This window comes from Vicugna pacos, chromosome 7 (genome assembly GCF_048564905.1).
Source record: "Vicugna pacos chromosome 7, VicPac4, whole genome shotgun sequence".
Taxonomy (NCBI): domain Eukaryota; kingdom Metazoa; phylum Chordata; class Mammalia; order Artiodactyla; family Camelidae; genus Vicugna; species Vicugna pacos.
In genome coordinates, this window is record NC_132993.1 from 37,641,497 (window position 1) to 37,655,831 (window position 14,335).

At 37.6% G+C, this 14,335-nt stretch overlaps 1 protein-coding gene across 5 annotated transcripts in view; it reads left to right on the plus strand.

The window, feature by feature from the left end:
• Nucleotides 1-14,335, plus strand: part of DPY19L1 (dpy-19 like C-mannosyltransferase 1) — an 84,610-nt gene that overhangs the window by 13,432 nt on the left and 56,843 nt on the right. For all 5 annotated transcript variants that reach the window (XM_072964688.1, XM_072964686.1, XM_072964685.1 and 2 more), the window contains exons 3-6: nt 392-479; nt 1,721-1,858; nt 5,150-5,270; nt 5,964-6,057. In XM_072964688.1, coding sequence (XP_072820789.1) covers nt 392-479; nt 1,721-1,858; nt 5,150-5,270; nt 5,964-6,057 — 441 coding nt within the window. The remainder of the gene's footprint in view (nt 1-391; nt 480-1,720; nt 1,859-5,149; nt 5,271-5,963; nt 6,058-14,335) is intronic.

A 14,335-nucleotide genomic window follows, 5' to 3' on the forward strand; every position in this document is an offset into this window, starting at 1 on the left:
TTAATATAGTGTTCATGTTGAGAGGAAGATTAATTTTTTTAATCTTCTGGATAGAAAGAAATATGAATTTCATTAATCAGACATTTCTGAAATGGTAACCCAGTGACATTTATGGTTTAATCTGTAATTTTATTGTACTTGGCTTAAAATATCATTATCCTGGTTCATTCTAATTTTAAAACTAATTTGAATATATTTTCTTATAGAGAGAAATTTTAGTGGAAATGTAAGATATACTGAGCAAAAAAACAAATATGGATACCATTGTGTTTGAGTTTTATTGTACAATTAGCTGCAAAGTTATAGGTAATTTTATTTTTGCTTTTAGAGTTTCTTTTAAAAATAGTGTAAGTTCCAACACTGTTCCTTTCTTACCGTTTTGTTTTTACAGGAGCCATATAACACACCTCTTTGAAAATGATCGTCATTTTTCTCACCTCTCAACATTGGAAAGGGAGATGGCTTTTCGCACTGAAATGGTTCGTTTTCATGTAGTATTTTATTGTAGTAGTTTAGGAATCTAAAAAATTTAAGCTTTTTATCATTGAAATTTTCAAAGATATTCTAAAGTAGAAAGACTAGACAACTCTCTCGTGCCCATCCCCCAGCTTCAACAACTTCAACAACACATAGTCATTTTTCTTTCATCTTCCTCTTCACACACCCATCCGATTCTGCATAGGTCACATTCACAGGTTCTAGTGGGCATAAAATTTTAGGGGACATTATTCAACCTAGTACAGTAGGAAATTTCTAAAAAATAGTGATATAAGAGCTAAATACCATGGTATCAAGAACCATTCTTTTCCTTTTCTGGATAGGCAAATCACTTTCATATTTGTAAGCCTTAAACCCAGTTTAGAGCTTGACAGCTAAGGCTATTGGCTGCTGCGGCAGCTCTCAGCAAAGTTGTATAGAGATGATTTTGTTTTCTGTGTTCATGTCTTGCCCTGTGCTGCCACTTCTCCCTCAAAAGCTTCTAGTACTTCCTTACTTTTTGTCCATGTATTATTCCAACCTTGATATCTTTCCTGAGTAGCATGCCAAAGTAAAAAATTTTTTATTTTTCTCAAAATGGGGGTACTATCGCTGTCCCTCTCCTCCACCCTCCTAGCCCCAGTCCTGCAGGGCTCTTCTCTTATGCTGAGCTGAAAGAAAGGAAAATAGTCTGTAAAATTGGTTGGCATGTGAATGTAATTTATGTGTAATGCATCCATGTGTAGCCTTCCTAATATACTTGTATTTTTACATGTAAATTTAGAGGAAAGATGCTGATAGTACCATTTTAGGGATGCAAACAAGCAGTTAGGGGGAAACAGTTTTGGCTAGGGAAGATTGCTCGGTTCATGGTAAATTTAAGTTTCCCTATAAACCAGTCACTCATCCTGTTCAAAAGGTAGCCTTTTCCAACACTTCAGTTAGTGTGGGTGGTTGTAGGGGTTTCTTAAAGGGAGGATGCGTCTGAGTTATGTTATTTTTTAAATATGGAAACTATTTTTGAAGCTATTTTGAGCTCAGTTGCTTCAATTAAGACAAGGTTATACTAAAAACCTGAGGATTTATTAGTGATTAGAAACCTGTGAAATTAATTGTAGCTGTTATTTTCATGAATGCTTTTTTTGTTTTTTCAAAAACAGTGTATTTAAGTTCTTTTGATAGCTAATAAGAGGCATAGTAGTTATGTAGTTTTTATTATAACTGTAACATATATTTATTTCAGGGACTGTATTATTCCTACTTTAAGACTATTGTGGAAGCACCCTCATTTTTGAATGGAGTATGGATGATTATGAATGATAAGCTGACTGAATACCCCCTTGTTATTAACACATTAAAAAGGTTCAATCTTTACCCTGAGGTAAGATACTTTTTCAATTGTGATTTTTTTTTCACTTTTGAAAGTATTGTTTATATTAAATGCTAATTCTGAATCTAAGATATAAATCAATATATTAAATTTTATCTTCTTTTTTTAAAGAAAATGTGTATCTTTTCTTAGAAAGGAATATGGAAAAGGTATCATTAATTTTGGGAGGGGCTTTAGCTGACGTTATGGGAATGATTATTATGATTGCATGGTTTAGAAAATGTGAAAACTATCTGGATTTGCTTTGTTTAATAGGGATTATAGCAGGGGAACACCATTACTTTTATATGTCATTTTCCAAATGATGTTTCTTCCTTATCCGGGATTCTGCATTTAATTGAATGTACTTTCCTCTGTGAGGGGGGAGGAAAGGGGTGGTCCACCAGGAGGTGAGGTAGGAGGGCAATGGTATCAGTAACTTTTGGGGGCTTCTCCTTCACCATCCCTGCCTTCATTTAATGCATCCCTATGCATTCTCCAGGGCCAAGCTGGCATGTAACATTCTCAGTGACATCCTCCTTGACTTGGAATAAGGTTCCCCTATGAAGAACACTTCCCTGGGTTCCTCCTTCTCAGTGTGCTGATGCTGCTGGTCAGCATGCGGTCTGATGCCAGGGCCACGGCTGCCTTGGTCTCTGTGGTATCTCAAGCCGGGCTCAGTACCAGCACTGAGCAGAGCTCTCGGTCTTTTCCCATTGAGTGAGAGGAGTCCAACTTCCAGACCAATTGAGTTAGCCTGACTGATTAATCATGAAATAGAGATGGAGGAGATGCAGACCTATAAATAACCACCAAGGTTCAGTGTTTTCTAACTAATGCACTGTGTATTGAATGTTTTCTATAACTGTGTACACATTGACTTTTACAGAAATGGGATCACATGGCTCATGTCTTTTCATAAGTGTTTTTTGTCTTTTAAGAGTATTTAAAGCCATCTTCCTAAGTCATCTTTCTTTCAACAGCATCATTTTTTATGGCTGTATATACATCTACCATTGTTTATTTAGTCCATCTTCTATGAAAATTTTGGTTGTTTTCAACTTTTAAAATATTCTAAAGCAGCAATAATCATCCTTGAAGTGAAATCTTTACACACATTGTTATGGTTTTTTAAATTATAAATTTGTTGATGTGGAACAATTTTGTTCAATGGAATATATGCTTTAATGATTTTGGTACACATTGCCAAAATGTTTTCTAGATAGGTTATATTGATGGAAGTTCCAGCTAGCAGTGTTTTTGAAGATGCTTGTTTCCCTGCATCTTTGCTGGTTTAGCAGGCTAAAAATATTGAGATTACATGATATGTTTTGTTCGTTGCTGTATATATATGTATGCATATATATTTTATTCAATGCTAAATATTAAAAATGAATTTTCACTTTTAAAAATAATTGCTTGTTCATGGTCTTTGTTTTTCTATTGAAATTTTCTAAGAGCTCATTTATTATGTGCAGGATGTTAGTACTATGCCGTATGGGTAAAACATTTTCTTCAGCTTTTTGTTTGCCTTTTATTTAGCTTTGTATAGTACGATATAAATGTATTTTTTCTTTTCAGAAATGTGTATGAATCTTTTAAATTTACAGTTTTTCATTCATTCGTAATGTTAGGAAACTTCATTATTAATTATTATAATTATAGTTATGATACTTAGATTTTTAACTTATCTGGAATTTGTTTTGATGCTCAGTTTGGGGGTAAGAATCTAACCTTACATGTTTTGAAAATGGTCTTCTGTGTAAGATGAGTGGTCCATCTTCTCCCTGCTTCTTTTGTGACAAATGAACTTATTTACAAAATAGAAATAGACTCACAGACATAGAAAACAAACTTATGGCTACCAGGGGGAAAAGGAGGTGGGGAGGGATAAATTGGGAGTTCAGGATTTGCGGATGCTAACTACTATATATAAAATAGATAAACAGCAAGATCCTACTGTATAACACAAGGAACTATATTCAATACTTTGTAATAGCCTGCAATGAAAAAAGAGTATGAAAAGGAATATATATGTATAACTAAATCACTATGCTGTACACCAGAAATTAATACAGCATTGTAAACTGACTATATGTCAATAAAAATAAATAAATAAATAAATAAATCTCTCTTAACTGAAATACTACCAAGATCCACATTTAAAATACTTAACTATTTAGTTACTATTAGCATTAACTTTATAACATAATATTAAATATCATGAAATAAATAGAAATTGTTCATTTTTTAAAAAAACAAAATTATTTTGCATGTATGCTTGCACCTGCTTTTAGACTTTGTACTCAGTACTACCTTAGGTTGAAGTCTGGGAAGCAGGCTTTACGATGGAGGTCTGCATACAGGAAGTGTACAGGGGAGTGCCCTTGGGGGCAATATCTGAAAGGGGATAAAGGAAGGAGGCAGAAGGAGGACATGAGCTGTGATACAGTCACAACAGAAGCTTCAGCCAATCCCTTGGGGAGCTCTGTAGCTGGGATGGCCCTTGCACAGTTGTCCTGCCTTGAGGCAAGAACCCCTGGCCTTTACATCTTTCCCTATTGACTAGTTAGACATTGGATGCAGTTGCCCTTGGGTAGGGCGTGTGACTTTTAGTGAATTTACACTTTTCAGCAGAGGGTAATTCCCAGAGAGAGACTCAGCCCAGAGCTGTCAGCCATCCACCCACCCTCCCAGCTGCTGGGGCAATGAGTGCCTCATCCCTGAAGAGGGATCTGGGTGGCTCCCCACTACTCCGCCATGGTTACTTTGGTCTGTCTGGCTCTTCCTGTGCCAGCATCACACTATTTTAATTAGTGTAAGTAACAAATTTTATTATGTGGTAGGACATTTTCTTCAGTTATTTCCTTTTATTATTTTTCTATATAACATGTCTAGGTAGACACATGGGATTTTGCTTAGCATTGTTTTACGTTTATGAATTAATTTGAGGAAGAATTCACATCTTAAAAAATTAGATTTATTCAAGAAGACAGAGTATCTTTCTATTTGTTCAGTTCTTCTTTTATGCCCCTTAGTAGATTTTTATAGCATTTGGAAATTATAAATCTTGCATGTTTCTTGTTATATTTTATTCTTACCAATGGATGAACGGATGAAGACCCACCAGTGAAGAATCTATGTAGGGGATTGTGAGGCTCCTTTTACAAGATTTAAAGAGACCCAAGTGAATGGCACAGGAAGGGAAAATTTGATAATTATCAAAATATCTCGAAATATTCTAGTAAGAAAACTCTTGAGGATTATATTTTTTCTTATAATGTCTCTGTTTTTTAAAAATAGGTAATCTTAGCCAGCTGGTACAGGATTTATACCAAAATAATGGACTTGATTGGTATTCAAACCAAGATATGTTGGACAGTTACCAGAGGAGAAGGACTCAGCCCTATTGAAAGCTGTGAAGGCAAGTTTCTATGATATTGTCTGGCTACCTGTTGCAGCTTAATAAACTTATTGCAAAGTTAGTGGTATAAACAACCATTTCATTATGCTTAGCGAATGTTTAAGTTGGGAAATTTGGGCAGGGTATAGAACGATTTGTTTGTTTACACAATATCAGAGGACTCTGCTGGACTCAAATGGCTGGAAAGACTGGAATTAACCAGAGGCTACTTCACTTAGATTGTGGCTCCTGGGCTGGAGTACCTGCAAGGCTGGCCCAGCTGAGACTCACCTGGGACACCTACATGTGCCCTTTCTGTGCAGCTTGGGCTTTTGTATAGCATAGTACCTCAGGGTAGTCGAGCTTTTCATGTGGCAGCTCAGGGCCCCAAGTTGGATACTGCATGGGCTCTTGAAATACGGCTTCTGCTATGGTCCACTGAAGTAGTTACAAGCCCAACCAGTCTTGAGAGCAGGGGAATAGACCGCCACCTCTGTACGAGGCGTGTCCATGAACTTGCAGCCCTGTTTAAAAACACTGTAGCTACTACTCTGTTCTCATCTATGTTCCATGCTAGTGTCATGTGCTCATATGGGAACCAAGGCAACCATTTAATATATTTGGCAGTCCTTTTCAAAATAAGCATATTTTAATATAAATTGTCAGACACATAAATTAATTTATAGTTTGAACTTTTTTTTTTAATTTTTAAAGGATTGGGAGATCCTGCTTGCTTTTATGTTGCTGTGATTTTTATTTTAAATGGACTAATGATGGCATTATTTTTCATATATGGCACATATTTAAGGTAAGACTATCCATTTAAAGTATGTGTTTATAATAATGTATACGAGAATAGTAAAACAGTGAGATGATTGACTCAGATGTTCAGTTTTATAACAATGTCATTTCTAATGTATTTACATGTAGATACAAAATTATTTCCCATTTGAATGATTGTATCATTGGCATAGCCACCCAAATTTAAAATAATTTTAAAGGTTTAAGTAGAGCATGATGGGAATTATTTGATAAATACTAAATATTCAGAGGCTTTCAACATAAGCAATCTATGTTGTTTATATAAAATATAGAGGAAAGGAGCACTCACTGTCAAATGATGTTAATGACTATTTTGCTGATGTTAAAATAGAGATATATTCTATACAGATATTTAATATCTGACCTCATTTACTTCATGGTTGAGCAATATTCCTAACCCTAAAAAAATTGACAATTTTTTTGAGTTGTATTTATTTTTCACCTTCTTTTTTTTTGACAATTCCTGACTTTACTTGTTTGAACTATTTTACCTTCAGAGTGTCTTTAGAGTTTTCTTTTTCACTGCTTACTGATTCTTTGTGGTACAGAGGTATAGCATATGTGTATATGATTTTCAGTTTGGGTTAATGTATGTAAATCTGCTGTTATCCTGTTATCTTCTTTGCTTTGGAAGTGTGGCATTCTCAGCTTAGTACCTCAAAGATCTACTGCATTCCTAGCTCATCATTTGCGTGTATAGCAGTCAGCTTGATAAATATTTGTCAAATGAGGAAGCTATTAGAACATCAACTTAAAATACATTTGCATATGGATTTAAGATACTTTGATGCTAATATTTCTGACTTTGCTCTAAGAAAGTTCTTTTAATTATGTAATTGGGGGAGACTGAAATGAAAATTCATGATTAAAAGATGATATGAAAAAATTTCTCTTTGAAACAAGACACACAGAAGTAACTTAAGCATAAGTATCTGGAGAGGAAGCTGACTTGAAGGAAAGGAAAGCCAATGTGCCTTGTCTCATGACAAGCCAAAGTTAGATGAATTTGGGGGGAATCTGTTCATTTTGCTAAGTACTGCCAAGCTGTCTTATGGATAGTTTTATTACATGTGAGAGATTAGATTTTAAGTAAGAGAAGTTAAAATGTGGAACATGGTGTTATTACTAAATTGCTAATCTATAGTTAAGCTGTTTTTTTTTCAATTGAAAGAAGAATTTCTAAAGATTTAGTAAAGTAAACATTCAGTTATCATTTTCTTCTAATGCTTATGATAACAACTGTTTCAGAGGCCGAAGGCACAATGTCTGCTGTGGAGGGTTGGAGGTTCTGGCTTTAGCTGAGCAGTTCTTGGTGGTTTGGGCCCCGACCCACATTTCTTAGTCCCCATTCCGCAGTGGTCTCCCTCCGTGGGAGCTGAGTGTTCATTTGTTCCGTCAGCACATGAGGTGCATACCAAGCAGTCTCTCTTTGAGACTGTGTGTTTAGGTTCTGAGAGCACGGTGAGGGGTGAGGTGAGTGATGGCAGTGCTTGTGGGCGTATGTCAGTGGAAGATAGACAGCAAGGACTGAAGTGCTTACAGTTCTGGAGGCAGGGGAACTTTGTTCTGTTCTGTGTGGAGCAGTTGATTCAGCTCTGCTTTGGAGGATCAGAGCATTTTGGATAGGTGGGGGAGAAGAGAGTCCCAGGGAGAGATAAAGGTGGAAAATCTGGGATGTGGAAAGAGTGTGGCAAGCAGAATAGTTTTACTGGGATGCAGATTATTGAGCAGGTATTATGGAAGATTAAAATTGGAAAAGTGAATTGGGCTGGTTGATGGATGACCTTAATGCCAGGCTGGTTTGAAACCTCTTCCATAGCAAGTGAAGAAAATCAGAAATTTGACCAATAGAGGGATAGGATTCAGGCTGAGATATGGTCTTGTGCAACCCTTGACTTCTACCTGTCCCCATAGTCAGCCAGTGACTCCCTCAGCACTGAGTCTGTCAAACTGCTGGGCCTAACCTAGTCGTGGGTTTTAAAATCAATTTAGTGAGTTGGGCCCAGCAATTATTTTTTACATGAAAAAGAAAAAATTACAAATGTAAATAATAAAGGATACCACACTTTATAATGTAGCTGTTATTTAGAGAAACTTCTCTTTGTTGCTTATTGTATATATGTGTATACATGTGCATGTGCTGAGTGGTAAAGTCTCATTTCTTATTATAGGATTAAAAAAAATCTGCAGACAGCTCTCTGCTTAGAGTAGCAGGACAGAGTAATTTCACCTTAAGAGGATTTGGGTCTTTCCAAATAGCTGCCTCTGGTTCTTCTCCCGGCCCTGGGGCTGCATCCTGCTTCAGCTCCACGCACTTTACTGCCTTGTGCCGCAGCTGGCCCCTTCGTTGTTGTCTGACTCTTGTACCTGGTGGCCTCTTTGGAGCTGTGCTTGGATATAGAGCCTCTAGGAGGGTCACACATTTTCATTTCCCTGAATGATCTCTTTAGTCCGTCCAGACACATCCTAAACTATAGGTTCTTCCTAGCCCCGCCCATCCCCAAATGAGCGTCCGTTCTTGTGCATCCAGCAGTCACTTGCATTCTGGGAAGCCTTGACTGCTGTCCTACACCCCAGGGGCATGCGTGTACATTGTACTCTGGTAGTGACCCTGCTTTATCGTATATTGAATCAAGTCTTCCATCATTTTTTCTATCAATTTTTTTTTTCATTTCATGTTTAAGTGTTCTTGATATGAACATTTTTAAAAGTCTCAGATTACGAGGTAGTTCTTAATGTTTTCTCCTTGATGGTTAGGTTAGTCACCCTTCTAATTTCTTAAAGTCGGATAAACTTTAGACTTCTTAACATGTAGGGTAAGAATAAAAAGGAGGATATCTTCAATTGAGTTTAGAACTTTTTTGTAAATTGTGTTATATATTGAGAAATAAAAGTTGAGATTTGTCTAGCAGATTAGAAGTTTACAGGCAGATTGAGTATGACATTTTAAACTCCAGAAATATATTTGTTTTTAAATAATATGAATGTAAGTTTTCTTAAGTCATATAAGCCATTTCATTTCACCTGAAATGGAAGTAGAAGGGAAAATAGAAAACATTGCCAAATGGTGAAATGTGACTGGGCTGCCAAGCTCTCACTTGAGAAGATGAAGTAAGATGTTTTTGCAAATACAACCTATTCATAATGTACCTTTTTATCTGGAATTCTCAGTATTTTAATATATATTTTTAAATACCAACTGTTAATTATTTTCTAAAAGCTATGTTGTTCATTCATAGTTACAGTTGTTTATTTCACAAGATACTCTAACAGTTTCTGGCCTAACAGCCACAGACTAACAGTTTCTGGAGGCCAGTTTCTCCAGACCCCTTGTGTGTAAGTCTCTGTTCTGTAGGGAGGAGGGACCACAAGACAGTAGTAGTAGTTAGCAGGCAGTTAGGAAAGTCCCTATTGCTTCTTTTGGGGGGAGATTCATATATTCCTGGAAAATAAAATTCTTTTATGGATAAATGCCAAAAACTTTTCTTGTTGGATCCCAAGGGCAGAAATCAAGCAAGTAACATTGATGCTTTTATTCTTTGTAGTTTGATTTTAGTGTTATTCTGGAATTTGGAATTCTCTCTCACTAGGCCATTTTATGTTATTGAGTAAGGGCATCTCTGTGATTTGAGTACACTATCTACTAAATCATCCACTATCCTCTCTTAGAAACCTTTTTTATGTGTGAAATATGTCCAAACTATGGAATTGTATAAAAATCTTTACATATATTTTTAAACAGTAGTTAAGTAAATACCTATGTACCCATCACTAAGATTAAGATTCTTGTCATTAGTGGAACCTTTCATTCACTTAAAATTCCTCTTTAATGTATTTCCTTCCCTTCTCCCAAGCCGTGGAGGAAATGGCATCCTAACTTTGGGGCTAATTTTTCCCTTGTTTTTCTTTATAACTTTACCACCAATGTATATACCCTTAAATGAGCTATATTGTTTAGTTTTGAAAAACTCTAGACATTGTTTATTTTAGTTTAACACGTAGAAGTTTACTCTTTCTAATGTTGCTGTTTATCAGGATCCTGTTTTGCTCCATTTTTAGTTCTCATACATGTGATCTTGTGATCCATTAATTTTTCTTGGAATCAATTTGTCAGCACATTACAAATTGGAATGGAAGGTAGCACACTATGTGTAGTATTTCTTTCTCCTTGAATATGTATTTCTGTGGTTGCATGTCTCTCCCTGATTCATCCTCCTCCAGGGAGAATTGTGTCCCATAGTCTGATGGTTTGTGATGTTTCAGTCTGTTTTTTGAAGTTTTTGTTCTAGTAGCTTTCAAGCCAAAATTAATAAAATGCACTGTTTTATTTCCTTTGGTGATGAGTGAGAACATCTGTTTTAATGTTATCTGGAAGACTTCTATGATTTTTTTACTCAGAGCTCTTGGTCTGACAAATATCAACAGGTCCCCAAATAAGTTTATTGAACTTTCTTTTTTATTATGTTCTATAACTGGGTATGAAACTTATTAGATGTTTTTAAAATGAATTGTCATTGTTTTGTGTGCCTGTATATGACCTTGGCATTACTGGGTTTTTGTGATGAAATACAGCAGCCGTCTCTTGCCCCATCTGTCTCCACCACCCACCTACCCCTTTGTCCAGAGAAATCACTTTTAGATCTTTGAAATCTCAGTGATATTAACATGGAAACCAGTTGTCCATATTTATGTTATTATGACCATTTGAATGTTGCTCACTGCTGAGTCAAGTGGGGTAAATGATTGTTTATGTGGTAATAATTTTTTTCCTATAGTTAATAATTGCCTATTATTTTGTTTTCCTTAGTTTTCTATGTACTCATTAATTTTAAACCACAACTGAACGACAAAACACTTGCTTTATATTTTGCCAAATGTATAAAACTCATCATTTCCCTTCTCCCACCCTCATGCCCTGGGGCCTCCCTCCCTCCCCGAGCCCTCTGTCCTCTGGTTCCACCCTAGACTGCCCGTTCTCTAGGCTTGCCTGTTAGAACTTTAATTTTACACCTGGTTTCTAGTTTGGCTGGTTTTAGTATTTTATTTTTCCTCAGATTTTGTCCCACTGACTTCTAAGATTCAATATAGCTTTTTGAAAGTCGGGTGTTGTTCTGCCATCAGTTCCTTTTGTATGTGGCTCATTTTCCCCCTCTGGCAACTTTGAGGTTCTCCTTTTGCATGCCTCAAATAAAGGTCATGATGTGGTAGGTGTTTCATTCTTTTCTTTGGACACTGTGGGCTCTATTCATCTGGACACCTACGTTCTGTTCTGGGGAAAACTTTCTAGTATTATTACTTTGATGACTTTCTTGTCTCTGTTGTCTTTTTCTCAAAATACTACTGTTTGGAATAAGGAACTCTTGGGCTGAAATCTAGTTTTCTAGTTTTTCCCCCTCCCTTATGTAATCTGTTATGTTTTATTGTACTTTCTATGCGATTTCTAATTCTCCTAAAGAATTCTGAAGTTGAAGTTTTCTTCTGCTTCTTTCTTTGTCTCTGTTACCTCCAGGTCCCCCTTGAATTTGTACTTGTTTCTGTTTTCTCATTGAAAGCTTCCTCACAGCCTGGTGATCCTTAGCTTGACATCTGTATTTAAGAACGAGGTAGCTTGTGAAAGCCAATTAGAAGGCTGTAAGATGGATGGGGCTTATTGACTAGTGGGTTTTATTATAAAACGATGGGATTGTGATCATCTTGTAGCCCCTTCGTTTACGAGCTTCAGCAACCTCTGCAGACGGACAGTCGCGTGGGTACATTGGATTCTTAATCACTCAGTGCACATGTGACACTAGGTACCAGTGGCACTTTCTTGCCCCCTACCTCCTGTGGACATGGAGGTGTGAGGGCTGGGCTGCACTCCCTGAGGCAGGAGCCAGTATTCCCTGTCCCTCTTTTCCATTCCCTCTATTGCATGAAGGTGGCTTTTTGAGAATTTTTAATGATCTTCTCTATGAACTTCTCTACATTTAACGTGTGCTGCTCAGTATCTCTGATCTGTCCCTGACTCTTCCTTTTCTTTTGAATATTTACCTTTCTCTCTCTCTCTCCACTCAGTTCTCCCTTGCTTCTCAGCTGTTGTGAGAAAAGGCTGGCCATTCTTTGGTAGGTACAACTACTCATCAGAAAGTGCCTTTTCTCCCACATGAGGTGCCAACCAGTCACAGAGTACAAAGAAAATCACCTTCTGATTTTCTGTTCTTCTCTGTTATCTTCTTTGGTCATTCGAAGTTCATTGTGGCTTCTTTGATACCAGAAATTTTTAGCTACTTTATTTCTAGATAGGTTCCAGAAGCCTTAAGGGCCTAAAAGATTAGTCTTCAAACCTGTATGTCACACCTCCCTTTTAATTTTGCTTAATGCCCCTCTTTCTATCCTGAAGTGAATTGTCATAGTTAATATAACCAGTTTTCCTACCCTGTCTTCTCATGGCCCAACCCAAATCACCTATGAAGAGACTCATAGGCTCTGTGGCAGAATAGACTAACTTTTTATATCAATTTCTTACTCCTCCTCCAACCCCCACCTTTAAGAAGTTGTTGAATTTCTAATTCTTTATGCTAATTTTGCTTCCATTGTTTTGACATTTTTTGGCTCTTCATTAAAAAAAATCAAGCACTTACTGTTTACGCAGGCTGGATTTTTGGTTAAAAATGTGTCTTAAGCAGGCTGTGAATTGTGCCAGCTCAGACTTTTCCAGCTCCATGTTGTTTTTTGGGGTTTTTTTTTTTTTGAATGTTCTATTAACTTGGCTTGCTAGTACATCTTTAATCATTTGGTCTAACAGTTGTGTATGAATATTTAAAAGGTAAGTATTTCTCTTCAGCATGCATTAATTGATGAAAGTTATTGGTTGAAAATATTGGTGTCTTTTCTACAAAATATGCCCCTTTTTATGTCACTGTCTCAGCAAATTACACTTAACCTCACCGTTTGTTGCCCAGGTCTGACCTTGAGAAGCTATCCATGGCTTTTCCCTTTAGTTACCACAGAAATCTGAGTAGTCATAAAATCCTCTTGGTTTCTTTCTTCAGGATATCTCTGGCGTTCTCGTACTTCTTTGTTTGCACCCTAGCATTCTGTGTCCCTGGGACACCCCAGCATTTTCTCTCCCTAGGACTGCCTTACCTCTGCTGTCAATCCTGTTGCACACCAGGCCATTTTGCAGACTTTCGTTGGTGTGATTGAGTTTGAAGAACTGTGACAAGGACAGTGTATCTGGAGAACAGGTTTTGGTGTAGGAGGAAGAATAGTGAAAGGGGTCTGGAAGTGTATGCGGGGGCCATTTGAGACATGTTTAGGGGTTTGAATTTGCTCCTGAGGGCAGTGGAAGCCAGTGAAGGACTGAGTGGATAGCGTTAGTGTGATTGGATTAATTCACTTTTAATGATGGCTTACTGTAGAGAATGCATTGTAGGACGAGCCAGCCTAGATGTGGTGAAGCTGCTCAGGAAGGCGTTGCAGTTGTCTGTGTGGAAGAGGACGGTGGCCTGAGCTAGTGTAGTGGGGCTGGGATGGAGAGAAGCGGACAAGCTCCGAGATGTTTGGGAGGCAGAGTTCATGAGGCTTTGTGATAGACAGGTGTTTTTTGTTTTGGTAATTTTAGGACAGTGCAGGTTTGCACGTAGGTGTAATTTTCTCCAGAGGTGCTCAACAGAGAATTAAGAAGGTAGGTGTGCATGTGGGGCGAGAGAAAGCTGTGAGTAGTGGGGAATGAGCTGGAGTGTTGGAAGATGACAGCTCTGAGGAGGGCAAGTGAGAGAAATGAAGTCAGATGAGCAGGGTTTAAGGAAGAGTTGGGGAGCAGCCTGAAAGTGATAATAGAGGAGGCTGTGGGCCTCAGCTCCAGGCCTGAAGCCATACTGGGGCAGGACGGGGTGACTCTCAGGGCAGGGTGAGGTTCCAAGGCAGGAGGAGAAGGAAGCATCTGGGCAGAGGCAGACAGTGCCAGGGAAGGAAGTTGTTCACAGTGGATTGGAGGTCTGAGTAGCAATGATGTGAGGTGTTGTCTGCCTGAGTAGTTTTAATGTTTCCACCTGTCTTCAGATACCCTTTGAATCTCTGCCCTGGGCGAGGCTCTGTGTTAGGTGTCTCAACAGCTGCAGGAATGAATTGGAAAGTTCACAATGTAGTAAATAAAATATTCTTTGTCTTGGCCCTGACAGACAAAGAGTTAAATTCTAGGCATTAATTATTTGCTTGTAACAGCCTGAAAGGACCCAACTGAGAACTTTCTCAGCCTTCCTGATCCTCATGCTTTCTCACCT